General features: G+C 31.2%; 1 protein-coding gene across 3 annotated transcripts in view; it reads left to right on the top strand.

Moving 5' to 3' along the window:
• Positions 1-361: 361 nt before the first annotated feature.
• The window catches only part of LOC148629263 (protein patched homolog 1-like), a 29669-nt gene continuing 4947 nt past the window's right edge, over positions 362-25083 (top strand). Inside the window, exons 1-23 of one of the 3 annotated variants that reach the window (XR_015915585.1) lie at positions 362-712; positions 1140-1332; positions 7024-7210; positions 7490-7559; positions 8143-8243; positions 11287-11404; positions 12224-12316; positions 13764-13885; positions 15090-15237; positions 15901-16035; positions 16648-16905; positions 17122-17247; positions 17650-17768; positions 17919-18151; positions 18950-19107; positions 19735-19908; positions 20114-20252; positions 20424-20569; positions 21001-21175; positions 21449-21537; positions 21863-22054; positions 22277-22414; positions 22570-22712. Coding sequence is in view for 2 of the 3 variants with exons in the window: in XM_088547283.1 (XP_088403409.1) it covers positions 611-712; positions 1140-1332; positions 7024-7210; positions 7490-7559; positions 8143-8243; positions 11287-11404; positions 12224-12316; positions 13764-13885; positions 15090-15237; positions 15901-16035; positions 16648-16905; positions 17122-17247; positions 17650-17768; positions 17919-18151; positions 18950-19107; positions 19735-19908; positions 20114-20252; positions 20424-20569; positions 21001-21175; positions 21449-21537; positions 21863-22054; positions 22277-22414; positions 22570-22716 (3363 nt within the window). In the remaining variant the exon portion in view is untranslated. Of the gene's footprint in view, positions 713-1073; positions 1333-7023; positions 7211-7489; positions 7560-8142; positions 8244-11286; positions 11405-12223; positions 12317-13763; positions 13886-15089; positions 15238-15900; positions 16036-16647; positions 16906-17121; positions 17248-17649; positions 17769-17918; positions 18152-18949; positions 19108-19734; positions 19909-20113; positions 20253-20423; positions 20570-21000; positions 21176-21448; positions 21538-21862; positions 22055-22276; positions 22415-22569; positions 22717-25083 lie in introns of those variants that run through there. The other 2 variants (XM_088547283.1, XM_088547274.1) reach the window with 2 other exon arrangements.

The following is a 25083-nucleotide window of genomic DNA, read 5'->3' as shown; positions in this document are numbered from 1 at the left end:
AGGCTTTTTCAGTAAAAATCCGGTCGGCTAGATAATCACGATAATTCAGTAAGCAAAGATTCAGTTCATTAAACTACAAATTTCTCTTTGTGTGACAAACTCAGTGGCTTGTGACATTTGTAGCCTGGTCTTATACAGCAATTAAGTACGAGATTCCTTCAGAAAATATGCCGTTTATTTAACGCCGTGGTGGTTCTTTCGTCTTGTGAGGTCCGCGTACTGCGGTTAACTGTTGCTTAGCAACTAATGTAAGCTGCTGTTACTTGAGCAATCCTATTTAAATCTAGCCAATCCGATAACAGACTACTACGATATCATCTTGTCAGTCATCAGAAGAGGCGGGGCTTAACACAATATCTGGAGTCTTGAAGTTTGCAAAGAATGATATTGGATGTATGGAGCTTTCTAAGATTTGTTTGGATTATAACTTCAGCAAGGACTACAGAATTATGAGGAATCATTCAAATGTTATTGTGTGTTTCTTTTTACATTCGACTGTGTTTTAGTGAATTCCAACGTTTGATTTGTATATAAACCGGACAGCATTCCACGTGGGTTCATTCAAATGACATAGTTTATTTTTGTGAATTCCCCTTCATCAACGGGAACCATGAATATCCGAAGAAGGGGCGCAAATTCACTTGTTGATGAGGATTTGTTGACTCGGACTAGTTTTGTGGATGCTAGAACTGCTTATAAACAAGTGAAAAAGGTATGTGTAATGAAGCATCTCGATGACCTCATTTCATTCTTCGCTTTCTGGGAGTTCTCATTGAAGTAATTGATTTTGCTTCTGAATTTTAACATTAGAAGAAAAGTATTCGATCAGTAAAAATAGTATACATTTGTATATAGAATTTATATTGTAAGCGGTGTGTGCGTTTACCCCCAGGCAAGATCATCTGTCATAACGCAAAGTAATGAAGTTCAACTGTATGATGTTTATACGACATACCTTACGTACATGTACCACTAACTTCTAGAATATTCAATATGGCTTGCCTTTGACTCTTTTCTGTTCCAACAGTCTCCACCATTTGTGTGTGGTACTTTTTCAGAATCTGAACTTGACTTAAAAGTAAACATGACCTTTCACCTCCATCGCTTAGTTTAAAAATAAACTTTTTTTGTCTTTTCAGGGTAAAGCAGATGGTAACAAATGTGCGTTATGGATACGCTGGCATCTCCAAAAATATATGTTCAGTATTGGTTGTTTTATTCAATTACATTGTGGGAAAGTTTTGTTTTTGGGATTACTGTTGTTGTCTTTGTGTTGCATCGGATTCAAGTTGGTCAAATTTGAAACTGATGTTGAAGATCTGTGGGTAGAAGGTAAGATAACTTTATAACTAAGATCACTTTTTTCTACTGTAGATTTAATTAAATCGCACCTTCATTCACGAAACATTCCTTTGATAAGGTAAAGCAAGTAAGCCGCCATCTTGTTTCCTGACCTAGAAATCTGATCTTGACTGTGTGTGGTCCCCGTCTGTTATATTAGGAACGCTGAAATCATCAAAGATAGTTGACGGTTGTTTCTGAACAATCACGGCACACTGTTCATAATTTTGATTATTCCCGCTCATTAAAGTCGTTAGATTGGTCCAGATAAAATCGATAAACAAAGGCAGTGACGGCATCGACCCATTGTAAGCATATTCTCTAAGCAAATAACTAACACACTTGTGTAATATCAGATTGGCACTCCTTTTTCAACATGATTGCTAACAAAAAGGCAAGATATTAATTACCAAAAACAACAATAGTGCATTATCGAAAATCTTGATCAGATATTAAAGGTAACGAGATTAACGTTTGCTTGGGAGGTCTGGATAGGCACCAACAAGAGGGTCCTTGGAAAAACTTTAAAGATTGATTATGATAATAATTCAGAAGTTTTCATTGGGAACATTCAAAAACATACATGTACTTGAACTTCTGTAAAAGATTTTTATTTCCATTTCAGTTGATATGGAAATTGACTTCAGCTCATTATTCCTTAATTACTAAAAAGATCTTTTAATAGCTAGCATTAATAATGCTATTTTTTATGGACAGAATTTTTTTTCAAAAAGAACTTTTTACATGTAAGGACTGTCATAGCAATTTAATTCTATATCTGGTTGGAACATAAAACAGCTAACAGCATGTGGAGTAAGATTTTGTCCTGATAGTAATATTTTACTACTGTTTTATGATGAACACATCTTTTCTAGTTAAAATAAAATCATAAAACTCAAACTTGTATAGTAATAATACAGTAGTATTCAGTATAATAACATTTTCAGTGCATTATTTATTATTGTACACACTAAGTCAGCTCCTTCCATCTTTTTGATAAAATGTTTGATGGTTCTGGCATGTGCAGAGTGATATTGATTCTGGTTTGAGTTCTTATCATATTAAAATGAAAATATATGTTGTGTAAAAGTTTGCAATTAGGCAAAACTTGAGCTATTTCATAACTATTTGAATATCTGTTGATGCTAAGTACATGTACATGATATACTTAAGGATATTTATTAAATTGTAAATTCTATATTTCAGTTATATTTTTCTATACTTTTATATACATACTTCATTATCCCACATAGTTCTAAAAGTAAAAACAAGTCAGGAATTTCCTGGCAAGTTTTAAATTTTTAAGCAGTTCAGAATAGAGATGTACAGCCAGATAATTGCTATCACAATTGCAGATTTTTATACTTTTTTCAGTAAATCAATTATGTTTTAAAATAACGTGTATACGACTTATTTTTTTCTGGATGTATATAATTATGGAATTCATTAAACAAATCTAAAGAATTCAAATTAAGTCTTAAGCAGAATAGAAAAAAAAATGTAGAAATGTATAATTGACCATTGCGATTTGATTAGAAGTGCTTAGTAATCACTTTTTGTAATCTTTCCACTGTTCATTCACAAATTTCTGATAAACAACAGCACAGAAGTGATGTAAGTATGTTATAAATACTTTGTTTTTGTGACCTGGATTCTTTCTCAGATCTTTGTAAATAGATGTACTTGAATTTCAGATGATGGGGGCCTTTATGGATGAATGAATCAAATATTTTCTATTCTACCTGGGTCATTTATAGTGTGACCAAGTTTGATAGTGAATACCAATTTTCTTGCCTTAGAATAAAACCCTAACTTTAAATGAAAAGGGAGATATTGTTTGCATGGAGTTGAATAGGCTTAAAGGATTCATGGAGAGTGAGGTTTTAGTAATTACACATTATAAAGGTTCAACATTACATAAACACAAACTTGCTTTATGTTAATTTGCGATAACAAATAACAGACCTTTATCAAATGTGTGTATGTGTTACTCTACATCAGGTGTTTGAGATATTTCTTTGTTCACACTTCAAATCAAGTTTTTTTTTCTCTGTTTTCATTCAATGTTATAAATTGCACTTTTGCGTTTCAATAGTTGCTATTTTTCTTTAACAGTTTGTTTTAAAAATATTTAGAGTAGACTTATGTACAGTGTTACAATATACATTGTGTACCCAAAGTTGGTTTATGGAGGTTGTTCATATTATATATCCTACTTCTTGTATCCATCCTCTTCCAGTGCTAATTACAAGTTAAAGTTAACCAATAAACCAACATAATATGTGAAAATGTTGAGAAGTTCTTATAGCAAAATGCCATTGGCACATGTTGATATTCAAAATTCTTATGTTTTTATCTGTTAATTTTTTAAATATGTCAATTTTTGCAGTTCTAGTAAACTAAAGTTTTGAAAGAATGCATCATACATAAATGCAGTTTAATGCCAAAAAACAATTTCTACCAATTATTCTGTAGAGAAATGACAGAAAGGGTTTTAACTTATGGTAAATGCATTCTTTCCATTAATGCTGATATACACCAAGTTCAGGAGAGAAAATGTACTGGAGTTTGTTATTATCATTAGGGGGTAAACTCTGGACTTCTCATTACACACTGCTAGATAACTTTTGTGTATGACCTTTTTTTATTATTACTAATGTCAGAAAATTGGAGATAATAGATTCTCATCAGCTGTAGCTGCACTCATCATCATATTTTATAATTTATATGTACATCAGAGAAGAATTTTGGTTAATGTCTAATCTAATATTCAAGTAAATTTTATGTGTTAACACAATTTTCTTCTTATACTATAAAAGTTGATGATATTTATAAGTTACAGTATAGTATAGTAATCAACTTTAGACCAGTTTTGCTTATTGACTAGAAGTCTAAAAGTTAATAATCTGTAGATTTATTTTTTGTTTCAATAGCCATAGCCTGTCTCATATTGTGTTATATTCCCTGTCTCTTTAAAATGAAACAAGTCTAAACTATGGGTTAGAAATTATCTTAAAGCAAAAAAATTCACACTAAGGGGAGATAACTTATATTTTTTATATACTAATTGATATATCAAACATAAATGGGATTGATATTAGTGTCTTTCCTTAGCAATGTTCTCATAAACTAGAAACTACAACATAGTTTTCCTCCAGAGACAAGAGGCCACAAGGTTGTTTATGATGGACTGTCCCTGTATTGTGATCCCCAAATAATTCTTCTTGACATGTGTCACTAACTTGTATAATTTCCATCCATTTCATCCATAAGAATGAAACTAGAGATTAGTTAGGGCTTATTATGCTGACAGATTTAGAAATTGTTCAGTACATTATTGTATCTTTGCTTGTAACAGGGATCTTGCTCATACCAAATTTGAGGATAAGATATGTACATATTTTAAACCATTCCCTGTGAAATTTTCAATGGCACTATTAATGTACTATGCCACACATTTCACTTAAATTATGTGAAATTTTCCAAAGGAATGGGCTATGATGGTCAGTGATCCATAGGTAAATGGCCATTGCTTTGTTGTTGTCGAAACTGAATTACACATTATTTTGTGAAATGATTCTGACAACTTTTTGTGTTCCCATTTTTACTTTTCCAATGAGCACATTCTTTCAGCCATTGTTTTTTGCTTAAGACCACCATAGAAGGAATAAACTTGGCTTGTACCTTTCAGAGATAGCAATTTGACAATTACATTGAACTTACATTCTCAGGGTGTTTTTTTAGCTTTAATCAGATCATTCTACAAGACATGTTCAGTGAGATTAGCAGATAGATCAAATACCTTCAAATTGTGCACTTCATTTCAATCTGTCAGAAATGTGGTATGTGAAAAGAATTTTTTTTGCTTTTCAGGTTTTGGCCACAGGCCATGATCTTTTGCTTACTTATGTATTACCTCAGTAGATATGGTTTCAGACAAAGTTTTTTGAAATAAACTTTTATTTTTCATAGAAAATTGCCTGTACTGTTAAAATTTCTTAAATTGCTGCAAATGCATGACAGTAGCAGCATCTGTTGTAATATTTTCTGTATATATAAAGGAAATTGATTAAACATTGTTTTCTTGATTTTTTTTTCAACTTTATTTCTCAAACTAGTAATTATCTTATTGATAGACCACAAACTGTCCATGAATAAAACCTGGCTTATTGAAGGACTGTTTCATTATAACTAAGTTTTTCATTATTAAAAATGCATTTTATATTTTCAAAAATCTATGGTAAATAAACCACCTAGAGACAGTACCACCCAACAGTTGACATTCATTGGGGGAGTGAAGTTTGACGGAAAAACATGATGTGAGATCGTATGGGTTCAGTGACTTGGTTCAATATGTTGCATGCCAAATTCCCAATTACTGCCAAACATTCTGCCAGTCCTCAATACACTCTGTCAACTTTCCTAAAAAGAAATTTAAAATGTTCAGTTGAATAAAGTGTATTTTGCATGTGTCTTGATCCATCAATTAGCCTTACTTTAAACAGAGAATTTAAGTTGTGCAAATGAATGAAATTTTCCTTGAGAAATGGTATATTTTCTGTATGGTTGAAGCTTTCTTGCATGACAATGTCTATTTAAACTTAACCCTTAAAATATTTAATTAAAATTTTTGAAAGTTTTCATACATCACTTCTCCAAAAAAACATAAACTTTATTGTTTGTTAGAAAGTTGAAAGAGGGCAGTTTTTAGGTTAAACAGAAAATTGTGAACCCATTTAGCCATAGGAATGATAGATAGGAAACTTAACATAACAGCAAGTGTGCCAATAAATTAAGGTTTACTTCAAAATCTCTTTTCTCGAAATTCACATGAAAAAATAAACTTTGCTACAGAATCCCACCTGACAAAACAAACATAAGTTTTGTGAAAGTACTGTAAAGTAAACATTCTTGCTATAAAAGATATTTGTGTTAAATGCACTTAATATGTACATGGTACATATGGTAACATGTGACAATGTCTACATCAAACTGGTGGGCCACACACAGACAGATATGTCAGCCAATGGTATACAGGGGCAGTCATCCAAAACTAACAGAGGTCATTGTCATAATATTTCCTCTATTGTGTTCTTGCCTAACTAAATATTAGTTATATGCTGTGTGTATAACATTGTATAATGTAAATATCTCAACATTTCTATTTACCTATCAAAACTTAGATATTTTTACTAATTTTCCTTGCTTCTCACAAGGAAAAAAAATTCATACCTGAAATGTACTTTCCATTTCTGAGAAGATCTTTCTCACCATGATAAGCTCCCTTGTAGTAGTAACAAAGGAAAAGACTGAAATATGATCTGCTTAATTTATTGAATTTTTGACTATTTTAAAGGTTTTTTCCAATAAATGTCATACAAACACATAGTTGGTTTTTTTGTTATTTTTGTTTTGTTTTTGTTTTTTGTTTATTTGGGTTTTTTTTTTAGAAATTAATGTAAGGTTGTATATTTTTATAATATTTGAGATTTGTTGTCATTGTTCATCTTTAGGTTTTAAAGTAGTTTTCTCAAGAAAGGAGAAGATTGTGAAATGTTCTTGTCCTATCAGATTAACAAATGTGTTCTTCTATTATTTAATAGCTAAGATTTTTAAAAAGTTTTAACTGACCAGTGTTGTAATGTCAACTATTTTACATAGTGTCATGTTTTACCATTGCAGAGGGTGGTCGATTAGAAGATGAATTAGCTTATACAAAAACAACAGTCGGTGTTGGTAGTGGGACTACTAGTGAGCTTATTATTCAAACTCCAAAACAAGGAACCAATATATTAACGCAAAAATCTTTACTTTTACATTTGGAAACATTGTTGCAAGTGACAGAGATTGAAGTAGATATGTTTGAGACGTAAGTACTGTTCGGATGAAGTTATTACTATAAAAAGTCTATTATATGAACAAATTATAGATTGCATGAACAAACCATTACACTATTATATTTATTACTCACTTTTAATCATATTTTACTTGTCCTTGAAGTTTTTGCCTTGTATGTCATGGATAATCTTATGAAAAATCTGTTAACAGTAACTTAAAATACACATTTTATTCAATTTTACATCAAAAAAATTGATACTGGTCATTGTCCATATTGGTAAATCTTACAATTTTTAATTTTCTTTTATAGGACATGGAAGTTTCATGACATTTGCTATGTTGCTGAATTTCCAGTCTTTGAAGATAACATCATAGATAATGTGAGTAGAAACAATAAATTATCTCCCCTGAATGTCTATGGATTCAAATTATTGTTGCTCCTGAAAAAAAATGTGAATTTTCATTGTAACTCTCTGTCTTTTAATATTCTGTTTAGATAGACTGAAGAGGTTTGAAATAAAAGTGATATAAACAACCTTATTTTGATTAAAGTCCGAAAGAATTCATTCAGTTGCCTCCCCATCAGAGCATGTTTTTTGCCACTTCCCTTTTTTAACTCTATTTTCATACGGATTTATTTTCTGTGAAATGTTTGGATTATGAAGGTTTTGCTGTATGTAATCAGTTGTTATCAGAATCATTAGAATGTATCTTCTTGAAGTATGCTGTCAGTAACACCCACTGCCTTATTTTACACTTATTACACCAAATGCTAATTGTATATCAGGGATTCCATGATTAAGTGAAATCTAATATTCAACTCCCATCATGTTAAGCTAAACTTCATACAGTTTGGGGCAAATTTTTTTTTTGTTTCTTGATTTCATAAGATTAAAGATTTTACTGCTTCATTTAGTTACTTTGAAGAACAATTTATACTATGAACAACACATTTTTTTGCAGATTATACAAAAGCTTGCACCATGTGTGATCATAACACCATTGGACTGTTTCTGGGAAGGTGCAAAAGTTCTAGGCCCACATCATTCTGTTTGGACCACACTGTAAGTATATCAACATAAGCAGACCATATTTTTTCAAGAAACAGAAACAGTTTTTTGTTTGAAAAAAGGGGGATATTTTTTTGTTTGTTTGGGTTTAACGTCCGAGCAGCAATATTTCAGCTATGAAAGACATTCTGAGATTAGTATGTGCTGTGCTTTTTAGAATGGTCAGTTGTAAACTGAGATTGAGATTTGTTAATTTTTGGGGTATCTGGTGCTTGTTGCAGAGATTTTTTAACCTTAACTTAGGAATCCAAACACTTCATTGTGGGAGGCTAGCTGTAGTCAGTATGCCTTCCCGGTACATACTTTTATTATACTAAATTAATATCAAAATGGCAATAATTGCACTTCAAAACAGATCCTAAGTACACAGAGAGTATTATTCCATAAAACATTCTCTGATTAAAACTGAGATACAAATGCAGAATGCTTGTTCACCTTATGTAACATTAAGAGAACTATCTGGCTAGGTTAATTATGCCAATTCTCTGAGGTATATTTTTCGATAACAGTTGAAAGATTGTAATTGACATTACTGGTTCTCTGTCCAACATTTTGTTGCAAGTAAGTGATCAGTCTGGGTGGTCAGAGGGGAGAGACTGCCAATATGAAAACCTGATCAACAATATACACTTCTTACTTTTAATTTGTTGGTAGAGAAATAAATTGAGGAATTTTTAATTGAAATGATTTTAGGTTTGGTAGGGCAATTTTCCAAGTAGATGATTAAACTTGCAGTATATTTAGTGTATATGTTTCAGTAAAGTAGTTTTCCATTATATTGTAGGAAATGCACTATAGCAATTTTAGTTTTTTTTCTCAATTTCAGGTTTGTTTCCCAAAATATTTACATTAAGGCATCATCAAAGTTATGATTTTTATGTAAGCTTTTCTATATATATGGTTTATGTTCAGATACTTATAAACCTTGAAATTTTCAAAGCAATTTTATTTTTGGTCATACCTATAAATCAAAATTAAAGTGTTGTGAATAAGTTCTTCAAAAAACACAGAAAACAGTTTGAATGAATAAAAAAAAAAAAAAAAAAAAGAAACAGGTTAATATGACCGTTCCAAATATTTTCCAGATTTTCAGTACTGGTATATAGCACTTCATATCTTGATGTATTTTGGAAAAGAAAATTTCAGTTATAGAAAGTCCATGATCATGTCATTTTAGTTTTCCCTGTAAATAAACATTAAATGCTAATTTTTAATACCTTGATTTCATTTAAAGTAAAGGTTACAAAAAATGATCTCGTTCTGAATACCTTTAAAGATCTTCCTACAGGAAGCAATTATGATAACTGAGTTTGCAGATCATGAGTTGATGTTTATATTTTCTTGGTAGTAAATCGAAGGTTGTATTACAGTACTGTGATTATCTAGGCATAGATTCTTCAAAGTTCTGGCAAAATAGATTGAACTGTACTTAATGAATGAAACATGGTTTTAACCAAGGAAGCAGTGAGGGAAATATCATGTATTTTGCTGTAGGCATTCAGTGATAACAAGTACTACAAGTTGGGTGGTCCTACACCTGCAGATTTCATTTTGGTCAGACTTAAAGCATTTGTTGTTGTTTCTCAACTGAAAGGTGATTTATTGTTTTATGCCAATAAATTCCTGATTATGACACATTATCCTTTGATGTTTATCCCAGTAGAAAATACCTCTTTATCAAAGTCTTGATTGTTGACATTGGTTCAAAAGTACTTTTTTGGTTGATTATTTCTTCTTTTTTTTGTTTGTTGGTTATAGAATTCTGTATGATTTACATCCTTGACATATTTTGTTGAAAACTCTTTTCAGTTGAAGTGAATTATCTTGTTTGAATGGCATTCAGAAAGAAAATGATGCTTCAAGTTCTGACATATGCAAAGAATGTTTAAATTTGTTAAAAGGAAAAAAAGATTTTACCATATTTTACTTGTGCTGTAAAAAGAAGACACAATTCAGTCAGTACAGTTGAGAAAATTTTCTCTTCTCAATTTTTTTTTATTTTTGAAATACATATTTATTATTTTTATTTGATTTTTCCATAAATCTAAACCTTTAGGAGGGCATATTATCTGTTTTTAAATCACATTTTATTTCTGAAGCCCAATAAATAAAGCAATATGTTATCTGATCACTAAAATATCCATAAGGGATTTAAAAGAAATAATATTTGAGATGTCATTTACTTCATTCTTTATATATTACAAAGTAAACTGAATTTTATGGATCTGGCTGTAAAAACTAGACTTGCTCTTACAATACAAGATCACACAGCATCATATTCAATCATTTTACTTTGATAATAGAAAATAATAGGTGTGCATGCTAAATTCCTATTTCATAGATAGAGTAAAAACACATTTACCACCCAAATGAACACTGTACATATACATATAAAAGTTTTCATTTTGATTAGGGCTTTTGGTTTCCTGAAAACAACCTTTCTCACAAATAGAAAATGTGTTACATACCGAACATTTAGGGTTCAGACTTGTGGACCTTTATTATCTTCGTTTCATGCTGTGTCAAAAATTCAATCCCAATGAAAATTCAGTTTTGTATCAATTTTAAGTAAAGTTGTTTATACTCTTAGTGTTTAGGTTTTATCCAATGCAGTCATATTGAGCTGCAAACCATTTTATTTATATTGTTGACTATCATACTAACATTCTATTTACTGATTTGAATGGATTCTATTGGTGTTTAAATAATATTGTGTATTGCTATATATCACTCAGAATCTATTTAAAAACTTCCATATCATGAGCATTAAAATGACTTATTATTATTAGCGATTTTTCAAATTGAGAATAAAAACACTTAACGAGAAATATTCTGATTTGGTTTGCCTCAAAAATTGTTGTTATTATTGCTTTTATGCACTTACATAATTTGTACTGCCATCAGGTAGAGCCTGTTTTATTGCATTTTGATTCTAAGACTTAGAACTTGCCAACTCAATTTAGCTTATGGTCTGACAATGATTTTCTGGTGAATTATTGTGCTACATAGAAAATGATGAGTTGGCATTTATTTTTAGGCCTTTACCACCTCTGAGATGGGACAGTTTGAATCCAGAAAGCCTGATAGAGTACATAGAAAACCACCATCATGACCGAATTCCCAAAGTTGATGTCATGAAAGAAATGATGAAGGAGGTAGGTTTTGTGGCTCATTATTCCATTACTGTCTGTCAAGTCTGTTCACCAATTTATACCTTTAGATAGGTTTTAGGGGTTCATGTGTTTGATTCTGATACTGTTAAAAGTTGTTTGGCTGTTGCTCTTACCTGTCTATTATAAAACTTAAAAGATACTTTAATGGATACTGCATAAATCACTGGCCATTCAAGATGGTTACTTCGTTGCTTTAATTGAACCATGAGCATCGTTGGACATTAATCCCCATAACAATAGGTCTGTTATAATCTTAAGATAGGGCTATTAAAATTTGGCTATTTTTTCAAATAAGATTTTGTGTAGGCAATATTAAGAATTCATGCATTTTTATTGATAGTCTTTCATGCTGTAGGGTGACAAATTATATACATTTAAAGTCACTTAGTTACATAATGTGTTGACAAATCATCCATCAACCACACACATTGAATTGCTTACATAAATTTTTTGGTCACCTGTATGTCAACATTTCATAGCTTTGCACTGTGGAAATTTCATTAATTGCCTGTATATCATCACACATATACACTTTGATGGTAACATTATTAGACAATGTTATCATACTTACAGAGGCACTAAATAATTGTTAACTAGTTGTATTTTACATGTACTTACATGTTTTCTGGTGAAAACTTAAATCCTTATTTTGTATTGGTACTATGATTATATAGATGATGGAATGTTTTAAATCTTGTATAAATATTCTTGAACCAAATTGATGCTAGCTAATATGTATGACTTGATTTTTTCCTGTTGAATCGGTAGAGTGCGATTTGTCAATTTTATGTACAATTTCAGGCTGGGATAACAACAGGTTACCAGCAGAGACCATGTCTGGACCCTACTGTAACACAATGTCCAGATACAGCTCCAAACAAACATACAGGAGCAGTAAGTACATTCTTTTTTTATTACTTGCATCTAATCTATGCCTCATGTTATGCCCATTTTCATTTATTTTAACTGGAAAATGATAAGTAGATTTCCTTCCAATTTCAATCCTTATAACTTTGCATTTAGAGGGAGCAGATATATGTTCAGTATCATTCAAATGACATTTCATAGGTAGGTTGGAATGGGTAATGTGAATAAGATAAAGAATGTACCTTGTCTTTCTCCAGTGAACCTGAAATGACTATACACAAATCTAGTAATGAATGAATGAATGTAATACTGTGACATATGAAAGTCATACCACCCTAAGTATAGATTGATGGAGTCGTGAGGAAAATATTTGCATAAACAGACATGGATGGATCAGTATTGTGTAACTTCCCATCATTACATCTTGCCTAGTATCATTGTCAATAGGTAACTTTTTAGTCTAAAAGCAATAAATGCAATGACCTTAACCACCCCTTGACTTATTGGGAATGGAGACAGGTAGAGCATTTGTGTATCTTTATCTAAAACATGTTGAATACAGGGCAGAGTATAGTTAAAAATGTCTCAAAAGACAGTTGATATGATATTGTGTTTAATAATCTTGTCTGTAATTAAGACCTTTCCTTTGTATGAATCTACACTTAATAGACCAAACTCACAGGAACTATATACAATGGGGCTTTAATTTCATGTTTTTTATTGCTGGGTTCTTTGAACATTGATCCAACCCTAGGCTTATAAGGGATCATTGTGACTTTTTATGTACATTCAACACCCACCATGTTCTTTTAAAAGTTTAAACAATTCTATACAGTAGGAATGTTTAGATGTTATTGACTCAGGTTTCAAATTTCACTCGATGTAATTAAGATGGTCAAACCTACAGCTATGTTTTATCACTAACTCAGATCACGAAACTTACACCCAAAAAATTTGACTGATCTAAATTACAACACAATAGGCAGGTGAACAAAGACGAAACAAATTGTTGGATAAAAGCGCCAGTTTTATGAAAAACACAATTTGAAATACATTTTTTATAAAAGATTTCTTATTTAAGTGTCATTCGTAAAGAGACTAATATCAATTTATGAAATATATTTATGATTTTATACATAAGTAAATTGCAAGTCATTGCCTTGTTGACTTTTTAAATTTATGAATGAAATTTTACATGCTTTCAAGTTTTAGAAATTAAAAATGTCAAATTTTGAAAGATTGAGCTTTTTTTGTGGTCTACTTTTCTGAATTTACTATTTTAATAGGATTAAGTTTGTCTAAGAAACTATGATATGCCTATAACCTAAATCTCTTAACTGGTATGAGAAAGAAATAAACCTTCACTTTTATAGAAACATTTTCTATCTACATCAATAATTGATTTTAAACACCTTTAAAAAATTCCCCCAAAGATTTATTGCTTTTGTCATTAAAAAATGACATTTGATTTCAGATTCCTGATATTGGTGCAGAATTGACCAATGGATGCTCTGGCTTTGCAGAAAACATAATGCATTGGCATGAAGATCTAATTGTTGGAGGAGCCAAAAAGAATAAAACTGGTCATATTGTTCGGTAAGTCATACAATGATGTGTAGGTGAAGGATTTCAATTATTTTGGCAAAAAATTTTGGATTGGAACAAAAACAAAGATTTTTCTTGCCAGAAGTATAAGTGCTTCTGAAAGAAAAAGCATGTATTGCAAATAAAAACTTGAGAATTATTGTTTCCTATCTTATTTGAATTTAGATTAATGATGTTTTCCCTGCACATAGTCATGACAGTATTATGTAAATAATAATATTTTGTATACACATCCTTGTGAGAAAACACATTTATAGAAGGTCGTGAAGTTGAAAATGATTTGAGTGTATCTGATTAACTTAGAAGCTAGATTGATCAGATTCATGAAGTGTAGTGAGCGCCCATTGTGATGGTGACACTCAGTATAAATGATGACTTCTCGTCATTAGATAATCAGTTCATACATCAGATTCTCTGAAGTGCAAACCATTGAATATCCTATAGAAACGCTCTCTATAGTGTAGCTAGAGTTATTTTAATATTGACCTACACAGTTTATACATTATTCTCAATGGAAATCAACTTTCTGTAGTCAGTTATTGTGGAAGTCTGTATACACTTTGAGTTTCTGGTATGAAGAACTGCAAAGATTAAATGATGAGTTTTAATGGAAACTGTTTATCTTTAAAAGCTTTAAATCTATTTAGTATTTGATACTTAATTTCATGCATGTATGATGCAGCGATATAAATTGAAGCCCTAAGTTTTTAAGTCTTTTACAGATAAAAGAATTGTGTCTGGGTGGTAAAATAGATTATTCTTATTAAAATACATTTGGTGTAGGATAATTGTATACAAGTGTCCAAACTTTAAAAAAACCCTTACAGTATTCACAGGTGCGTAGCTGAGGCCAAATTGAAGTGTAGGCAAAATTATGGCAGGGGGTCTGGGGGCTTAAGGCCTCCAGCAGGTCCAGGGCCCCCCCCCCCCCCCCCCCCGAAGCTCTGCGGAGACAGCTTTTAAGAGCATCATTTATGCCTCTCCTGGATGTATTTTATCTCCAAAAAAAAAATTGGCAAAAGCTTTTGCCTAATGGCAGCTACGCGCCTGATTCATGTACAATAAAGAATAATTATTAAGTAGAATTTATTTTAAATTGTAATTTGTTCGTTACTCATCAGATTCTATAATGAAAACTTCAAAAAATCCTCAATTTTCCCAACCTAATCTTTAATTACCATGGTCATTTTTACAGAGCTGAAGCCTTGCAGTCTGTTGTTCAACTAATGGCTGAAAAATCTTTTTATGAGTACTGGCAGGATGATTATAAAGTTCACAGTATTGAATGGAACCAAGAAAAAGCTAAGCAGGTCTTAGATGCATGGCAGAGAAAATTCATAAAGGTAAACTTTACATTAATATAATCTTTTGCTAGGTTTAAAAATTGTATACTTAATACACCATACACAGATTAAAGTACACAGTTTAGAATGAAGCCAAGAAATTGCTAAGCAGTTCTTAGATGCATGGCATAGAAAAATTTATACAGGTGAACAGACATTTCTCCCCCAAGCCTATCTGTTTAATAAAAATGAATTGGGGAAGGTACATGTTTCAATTAATTGTTTGAAGTTTATCAAACACAGATGCTTTAGATCAAAAGTTGATGCATGTTCAAAGAAATTGTTTATACAGGTATAATGTTTCAAAACTGGAACAAAAACTGTCATGAACAGTTATGTTATTTTTGCAAGTCTATGAAATCTTTCAAATTTTTGCTCTTAAATCTGTCATATTGTAATGAAAACTGCAAATGGCATTGTCAAAGGATTGTATCCATAACTAATATTAGAACTTTGTGTCTCATGTTATAGAGTACAGAAGTTAAGTAAAAGTAACCAGCTAATTACTTTTTTTTTCAGGCATAAAAGTCATGTGAACTATACCTGTACCTATAAGTTAGGACAGAGAAATTATGTACTTTCACTAATGGGAAAATCTTTATATTTTAATCTGAGGAAGATATATTTTTTTAAAATAGGTACAAATTAAATTGAACTTTGTAGGTTGTGTCTAAGATGTCTGGAACACAGAATACCTCCGATTCTGTTTATGGCTTTGCTACAACATCCCTGTTTGATATTATGTCTGAGTTCTCTGGAGTCAGTGTAGTAAGGGTAGCCTTTGGTTATATACTGATGGTAAGTTATTTAGTCATCTGTTATTTCAGTTCATGGAAATATTTACCATATTGGTCCAAAATATTTGTTTCTAGCAAGACTTTCCTGTACTAAAGACCTTTTGTTTGATAATGTCAGCTATTTTTTAATTGGAGACAACTACATGCAGATCAAATTTATAATTGAAGAAAGAATTTTTTCAACATTAAAATAGAAATAAAAAAAAAAAAACTAGATTAGAGCAATAAATCTGGATTTTTTTTAAACAAAGAACACCTGTGTTGTCACTAAATAAGAAATAATTGTATATCCAAAAAGAACTTCCTGTTCAAATTTGGCAATTTATATGCACTTCATGTATTGTAGTAGTCACCGTAAATATGGTCATCTTTACAGTTTGCACTGTTAAATGTATATATTTAAAAAGGAATTCTGTTCTTCTAATTGAAGCATGTCGTTTCAATGTTAATGGAACAAAAATGTGTTTTTCTCTTCATGAAACCCCTGTGGTATTGTCAAGAACAGGTGGAATCTGTCAACAGTACATATTGATGTTATACATAAGACAGTGTAGAAACAGATTTGAATGATTGTTAAATATTTTATCATTTCAAATATTTTATCTATCTTCAGATTGTTTATGCCTGTGTCTCTCTGTTAAAATGGAACAATGCTGTACAATCTCAGAGTGGTATTGGTATAGCTGGAGTTCTGTTGGTAGCCCTATCTGTTGCTGCTGGTCTTGGTGTATGTTGTGTATTGGGGATACCATTTAATGCTGCCACTACACAGATCATACCCTTTCTAGCTTTGGGCTTGGGAGTAGATGATATGTTTCTTATTGCTCATACCTACTCTGAAAATGCTGAGAAGAAGAATATTCCATTAAATGTAAGTTAAAATGGTGTTCAGACTTATCACAAAACTTCATTTCTTCTTCATGACTGGTATATATTGCATTGCATTTTTAAGCCAAAAAATCCAGAGACAATCCTTAAGTTTCTTGTGGAAACATCATCTTGAACAGTGTCATCTTACTGGTGATATTATTTATCTCAGTGACTTATTCATACATTGGTTTCATTTGAAATGTGTTTTTCTTTGTAGGAACAAACTGGTGAATGTTTAAAGAGAACAGGTGTTACCATTCTGATAACATCCTTCAACAATATGCTTGCTTTCTTTACTGCAGCAATCATTCCTATTCCTGCTCTAAGGGCATTTTCTCTACAGGTTTGTTCTAAGGCTATTTCTCTCACATATGTATATGATAGATATTATTTCTGGGTCCGGTTTCATAAAACATCTCAAATTGAGAATTTCCTCAAATCCTTCCTCAACTCAAACGGGCTGGAAATTGAATATGGGCGGAAAGCTCAAGGATTTGAGGAAAATCTCAATTTGAGAATTTTTTTTACGAAACCAGGCAGTGAAACTACAACAATATAAAGGTATAGCTGCAACTGTTGGTTTTGAAAGAGCTTTTATTATAAAAAAATAAATCCTTTTGCTATTCCATCATTTTAAATGAAATAATGTTATCATTTTATTAAAAATAAGCTGAAACTATACCATACAATTCTTAATATTTGATTGTCCTTAATTTCACAACATTAAATTTTATGTTTATTACAGGCAGCAATACTGATTCTGTTCAACCTGGCCTCTATAGTTCTAGTCTACCCAGCTATCTGCAGTATAGATCTACACAGGAAAGATGACAAGAGAATTGATATCTTCTGTTGCTTTCAAAGGTAAATACATTAATGTATTTATCTTGAAGATTAATTCCAGGATTTTTTTCAATGAAAATTGTGGTATGATTATTTGTACAGATGATAATTTTCTATGACTTTAAAAAAAATGTTTAAGATGTTTTACTCATAGTGACATTAATCTTACAGTTTTGCTGATACTAAAAACTTGGTGATGGAACTACAACCAAGATATGATTATCAGTTGAGAGAACAGAGCCCTCCACCAAGTTACAGTCCTCCACAGTATAGTGCCAGCCCCCCTCCAAGCTATAATTCATCAGTTCTCCACAATACAGTAGCCCAGACAGCACCTGATGGTGTTGTTACCAGCCTAGCTCCTCATGAGGGTGTGTTTGTTCCTAGAGGTCAAATGCCTACTGGTAGGTAAATTGTATTGTCAAATTATAAGATTGTGTTGTATTATTTCTTTTTTATTTCCATTTGTAATGTTTTAAATGTATGTTCGTTTCAAGAAACTTAATATTGCCAAAAAGTAGAAGAAAACAAACGTAAATCACAATTTTTATTCTTATGTAATTCCAAAAACTAAAGAACATCATTAAAGTAAAGTTGAAAGCATCATGGAGACTTCACTTAATTGGTAGACAAATTGACTCCCACATAAGTGCAATTTTGCATGTTACATTTTTAATGACCAACCACATTGGGAAGTGCATTAGCAGTAATAAATGATTTGTTTCTACAATAACAAATAAAATAAATGCCTTTGTAATGAAATACTCTGACAGGAATTATCCATTTCTTTGTTGTACAGTGGCATAGTGTAGAACCCATAATTATATTGTTGAGTTCTGTAATGATACAAAATATACTTTTGTACTTTTAATGTCTCTCTAATGTAATATCTAGGCCATGAACCATAGTGACATATCTAAATGGGGTCATACATATAAAAAAGTACAGTAAAGCATGAACACTATTAACAATAATGACCTCAAGTCTTACTTGGACAGATGTAAAATTTGCATAAAGTTGATTATAGGAATAACTTTTAACAGAAATGATGGATTCTATTCAAATTAACTGGAGGCAATAATTAGCAGTAAAGTGTTTCTTACACTAAACTAGTAAACTATAACTGTGTTAATCTAATTAAAAATCATTACCTGTATTTTACTATTCAGTTCAACTAATATAAAAATTATTCTATTCAATAGATGCTACCAGTACATCATCAAGGCAGTGTCTGACCCCAGAAGATGGTTTATCATGTAGACAGACGTTTGCCATGGCTCAGAAGAAGTGTCTTACAGCAACCTTTACATCTCTGGCAAAAGAACATTATATTCCATTATTACAAAAGAAATGGGTGAAGGTAAGTAGTTACTCACTCTGATTAAAAGCTTTTAGACCTAGAATGAGATGATATTAGTAAAAGATACCTACTTAAGTTTTTGTTAGTTAAAAAATGCAGAGTTAAGTGAGAAAGGTTTGCCCTCAATGTAGGTAACAGAATTCCTCTTAGTGCAGAGGGAAGGTCTTGTATATAGGTTTTTTTTTCTTCAACTTGCTGTTTCTTGGCAAGAAGATCTATTTTACTGAAAGTAATACACATAACCAACATGTGGTGTTGTAAACTTACACCAGTGGGATGTACTGGAACAGAACAGGCATGTGTTTTGTTTGAATAACATTACAAAATGAATTCAGCTTTTTAAAATCATGCTCCATCTCATGGTAGTGGATCAGTACAAAAAATGATAATTACAGTTTTAGACCTTTTAGAGTATGGTCTGTTTCAAAAAAGTGACTTTGTAAAAACTTACTCAACTGTATTATATGGTTTATGGTTAGTTTCTATTTATCAATTTTGAATGTAATAATGAATTAAAAAGTTGAGACTCTGTTGCTTGATAGATTTAAAGAGCTAATTAATTATTCATAATACAACAAACTCAAACATTTGGTTAAACATTCTAATTTTTTTAATTGTATTTTATAGGTTTTTACTGTAATAGGATTTCTTGTTTTGTTGTTCATTGGAATATATGGAACAGCTCAAGTTAAGGATGGATTAGATTTGACTGATGTTGTACCTAAAGACTCCAATGAATACAACTTCCTTCAAGCACAATCTAAATACTTTGGTTTCTACAATGTGTATATGGTTACTAAGGTAGGTTAACTTTACTTGGGTAACAAATATTAATATTAGGTTAAAATTTAACTTAACTGTTCTTAGTTATCAAATTGATAAAAAAAAATTATTATTGAACTTTTTTTTAACTAAGCAAGAACTGCAGTAAATGATACAGTGTCATTTCATTTGTGTTTCTTTTATTTGATATAATAGGGTTGCAATTTCTCTGTTTTGTTTCCAGGATGGTTTTGACTACCCAAATAACCAACAGTTACTAAGAGATTATCACAGAGCTTTCCATCCTGTGGATAATATCATAAAGAAACAAGATAATTCTATGCCAGACTTTTGGTTGGACATGTTCAGAGACTGGCTGAAAGGTTTGTAGCCAATTATCATACAATTTACATATATTGAGTCACAAATTTCTCATATTTATCCAACAATAATATACAGAATATATGTCATTTTGCTGTGAAACCTATTTTCAAAAATGTATTTAGTCAATACGATCCAGATGTTAATGGTAATCTATCTTATATTCTTTGTAGATGTCCAACAAGTGTTTGAGAAGGAGGTAGGAGAGAATAGGATCCATACTGATGGATGGTATTACAATGCTTCTGATAAAGCTATACTGGGATATAAACTCACACTTCAGACTGGTGATCTAGATAATCCTATTGACAAAACTAAGGTTTGTTATTTTAAACAATGTTTGGGGTGTATGTAGAAATAACCTTGTCTGCCTGCATATCTGTCCACTCATTTATGCTTTATTCTTGTAAACTTGTGCAACTCCTCCTAATCTGCATAAGGGATTTTTTTTTTAAATTTGTAAGAAGGTTGGGCATCATATGGACATCAGTTTAACTTAAGGATTTGGATTTAACATTGAACTCCATTTGAAACAGAGGTAGCTCACAGTATTTAGTAAGATTTACTTTATGGGAGTTAAGAAAATTCCTGGATGGTGAAAGTGATATAAGTTCAGAAAAGGACAGTCACTTAATTAGAATTCTGATATTCTGCATTGATACAATTTCTTCATTCTTGCAAGGTGTTGAACGTCATGATTAATAGGATTAATAAAAATAGAATTATAATAAACTTTCTGTCTGGTTTCAGGTTTTGCATAACAAACTTGTGAATGATGATGGTATAATTAACACTGAAGCTTTCTACAACTATTTGACTGCTTGGGTGTCTATTGATGCCATGAAGTATGCAGCATCAATGGCAGACTTCCACCCTGCTCCTACAGCTTATATTCATGATGCTTATGATATGTATGACCATAAAAGTAAGTTAATTGTCAACTTGAATGATATTACACATACTTATGTTCAACCTAAAACTGGTGCTTAAGAATCAGTACTTGAAGAATCCTTCAGTTTATATGTAGACGAAAGTTTTTTGTGACTTTTGACATGTATTACTGATATGGTTTGGTTGTGTCGTCTTCACCTCTTCTTAGGATCAGGTCATTATCCTAAAGCACATAGAAAACATATATGTACTCTTTGACATCCTACCACAGTCTTATGATATAATGTTTTGTGACTTATTTTTGCAGTACCAAAGGCTCAGCCATTGATCTATGCACAGATTCCTTTCTACTTGAGTAATCTGTCTACAACAGAAGCTATCTTGGAAACTATAAAGGTACATTTCATGTTCTGGGTGGTAGATTAATAAATGATAACTTTTTACATGTATTACAAAGCTTTTGTAGATGGAAAGTAGAACTGTCTTGTGATAACAAAACATAGATTACAAAGTGTTCTATCTGAGATAAAAATTACAGTGTTGTTGATAAAATACTTGTACATTATTACATGTGTTATAGATATTTTTGAACGAAGATATGCTCACAGGCATTGATTATGATAACCTCTTCATGCAGAACATTTATCTGTTGAATAAATATCATGTATTTGCTTATATTCTACATGATAATTTGTAGTAAATTGTATTTTCCCTTATACAGGAAATGAGAGGGATCTGTGATACTTACACTGACCGTGGTTTACCAAACTACCCTAGTGGTGTACCATTTACATTCTGGGAACAGTACATAAAGCTTCGTCTCTACCTAGCTTTATCGATCCTGTGTATACTTCTGGTCACTTTCATTGTCCTGACTATTATGTTGATGAATCCATGGTTAGCCAGTATCATTGTAAGTAGCATACTCAAGAACACGTTCATCAAATTCATTTTCTGTCTAAGTTCAAATATCTATGGCTTTCTTGCCTTTTCTTCATGTCTCAATTTGTTTTATAGATGGTTTATACATTTTGAGTATATTATAAATCCAAGTCATTTACTAGTTGTAAAATGCTTAAAATAATGAAAAATAAAATGTTATTATTGATACATGTATATTTATTTTTACTTTCAGGTTGTGGTTTTAACCATAATGATTATAGAACTTTTTGGATTTATGGGTTTATGTGACATTAAACTAAGTGCTGTTCCTGCTGTAATTCTTATTATAGCAGCTGGTATTGGTGTGGAATTTACTGTGCATATATCTGTGGTAAGTAATATAAAAAATACTCTACATTTTTTCCAAAGGGAATTTAATACAGATAAGTAGTAAATGAAAGAGGCCATTTAATCACAATTGCCATTAAAATGACTCAATAAAGATTTGTTATCACAACAACTAAGTATTTGTTATTTACATTTCAGGGATTTTTAACTTCCATAGGATCCAGAGATAAACGTATGGGCATGTCTTTAGAGCACACCCTTGCTCCAGTTGTGCATGGGGCCATATCAACATTTATGGGAATTATTATGCTAGTTGGAGCAGAATTTGAATTCATTATCAAGTAAGCCAAATTTCATACAACATATCATTATCTGAAACTGTTTTATGGAGATTGAAGATTTGTTCTTCATTTATTCAGAGAAACAAGTCAGTTGCAAACATGACCAGAGTACTGGAAGATCTGATATTTAATGGTGCTCATTTAACTTAGTATTTCTGGGTGGTACACAGTTTTACATTAGATGTCTAATGTAGCATGAAATGAGGTTTACCTACATGAAAATACTGTAACCTTGGTGTTTTAATTTCTGACCTTGAATACTGCATATCAATTTTTACGATGATGTAAGTTGATCTGCCTGTGTATTTTTCAAGGTACCATGAAATATAAGTTTTGTAATCTATACTTTTATATATCCTATTGTAGTATGGCCATTCTCTCCTCAGCTTTGCTTTTCCACATATATTAGTTTTGTTAGACTATTCCTGAAACAAAATTTTAAAAAATACTTTCCGAAATTTCAAATAACATCACTTTTTCCAAATTAAAAAACTAACCTCCTTTTAAATATCTTATCTAGCTCTAAAAATGTAAATGTTTATACATGAGATAATGGATTGAGCTGTGTTTCAAACAGCTTACTAGTTATTTTAAAGGTGGTCTTTTTCAAATAGTAACATTTGTTTTATATTTCTCTTAAATCTGATTAGTATGGAAAGGTGATCTTTTCAGAAGTGTGCTAGGAATATGTAATGCTTTAAGTAAATACTTGTCAAATCCAACAGATTTCTGAAGTTTTACTTTAAGATTTGAGATGACGAGTTCTTTCTGAATCTGTGAGGTCTTACAACACTTAATAAAATTTAAAATGAAAGGATTACTAATTTCTACATATTCATATTACTGGATATTTGCACGTCGTTTTTATTTTGGTATCCAATAAATTTCAATTGAAAAAGTTATTCTCCCTAATACAAGTGTAATAAAATTTTGATGATGGGCAGAGTTTTACCTTTCCATTATTGAGTGATCGCAGGTAATTTGCTGGATCAAGGCCCACCTTTTCAGGTAGATGTATTATTTGCATTTGGTTTCAACCCTTTATTCGAAAAATGGAAAAAATAAATGCACCTTGTATTATAATATCTCATATTAGGAAATCATAGTGCTTTATTAAGATGTTTGAAGGCTTATGTGATTAATTAAATTTTTCTCTATGGCTCTAATCAATTGTGAAGGAAGTATCATAGGACAAAGGCACGATTGTGGTGAAGTCAGTGGAGCATGTAACATCAAACATGTCCTTGGTTTTTCTCACTGTAGTAATTACTTATAGACCACCCAAAAACTCTTTACAAAACTTCTCAACCATAAAGGCTTTATTCCAGAGCTATGAAAACTCTATACCACTTAACCTCACAATTTTGTCAAATATTTCTTAATCCATGTGTTACATCTTTTCATTTTATACTTTTTTCATCACTTTATTAAAATTAAAATTTTTGTTACTGTAAGAATGAATACCAAATATTTTCAACAGTATGGAAAGCTTGGTGGCGCTAGTATTTGATATGGACACCCGATTTGGTAAAGAATTATGAATGGGCCACAATGAATTTGGTGTAATCCAACTTTTTTTCACCAGTATATGAAATACCTTATCTGAAATTCTGTCATGACTCAGCTAGTCACTCTTTGAATTGGATTATATAAAGTGAATGGATAGTGATCTTTTATAATTACTGTTTGAAAAAGTCTTATCTTTTTTATGTACTTTCATGTTTTACAAATGATTTGTCCATGACTTGTTTAGGTGAGGCAATTGATAGTTTTCTGTATGGGCAATGTAGTGTCAACTTTTTATAGATTTTTTTTGGGTTACTTATCTGATTCATCATGCTTTATTGACCTCATTAAAAAGTCTTTGCCTTTGTATTTCTAATAGCAGACATGTATGGTACCTGTGACTTTGTTTGATAGGTCGAAAAAGGACAAAAGGCTTCTTCCTATTGTGCCTATGCAGTACTTTTTCAAAGTACTTTTTCATTGCTCTTGAAATAATGTCCTTCTTTAACATGGTGTATTTAGAGCAGCAATAGTTGGTATTACATGGTGAATTCTACACTATCTATAGTAGTTTTGCTGGAAATTGCCATGTGATTTTTCCTTTGAAATGGGTTTATGTGAATTCAGCTTATAAGAACACTTTACAATCTTCAGTAAATACTTAGCTTATTCTTCTGATAACCCATTGCTGTTTTACTTTATGAGTCAAATCAAGTGGATATAAATTTTTAATGTTTTTAGCTGGACTATATTAACATAAGAGTTAAGTGTCTTTTATAAGACCACACACAGTCAAACTTTGTCTTTTTAGAAAGGTTGAAATGGAAATGAAATTAACAGAAATTTACTTTACATCTAAACAGAT

This window comes from Perna viridis, chromosome 1 (genome assembly GCF_037379345.1).
Source record: "Perna viridis isolate PV_CMFRI_1.1 ecotype Kerala chromosome 1, ASM3737934v1, whole genome shotgun sequence".
NCBI classification, from domain to species: domain Eukaryota; kingdom Metazoa; phylum Mollusca; class Bivalvia; order Mytilida; family Mytilidae; genus Perna; species Perna viridis.
The sequence above is the reverse complement of the archived record's forward strand: the minus strand, read 5'-3'. Positions and strand labels throughout refer to the sequence as shown.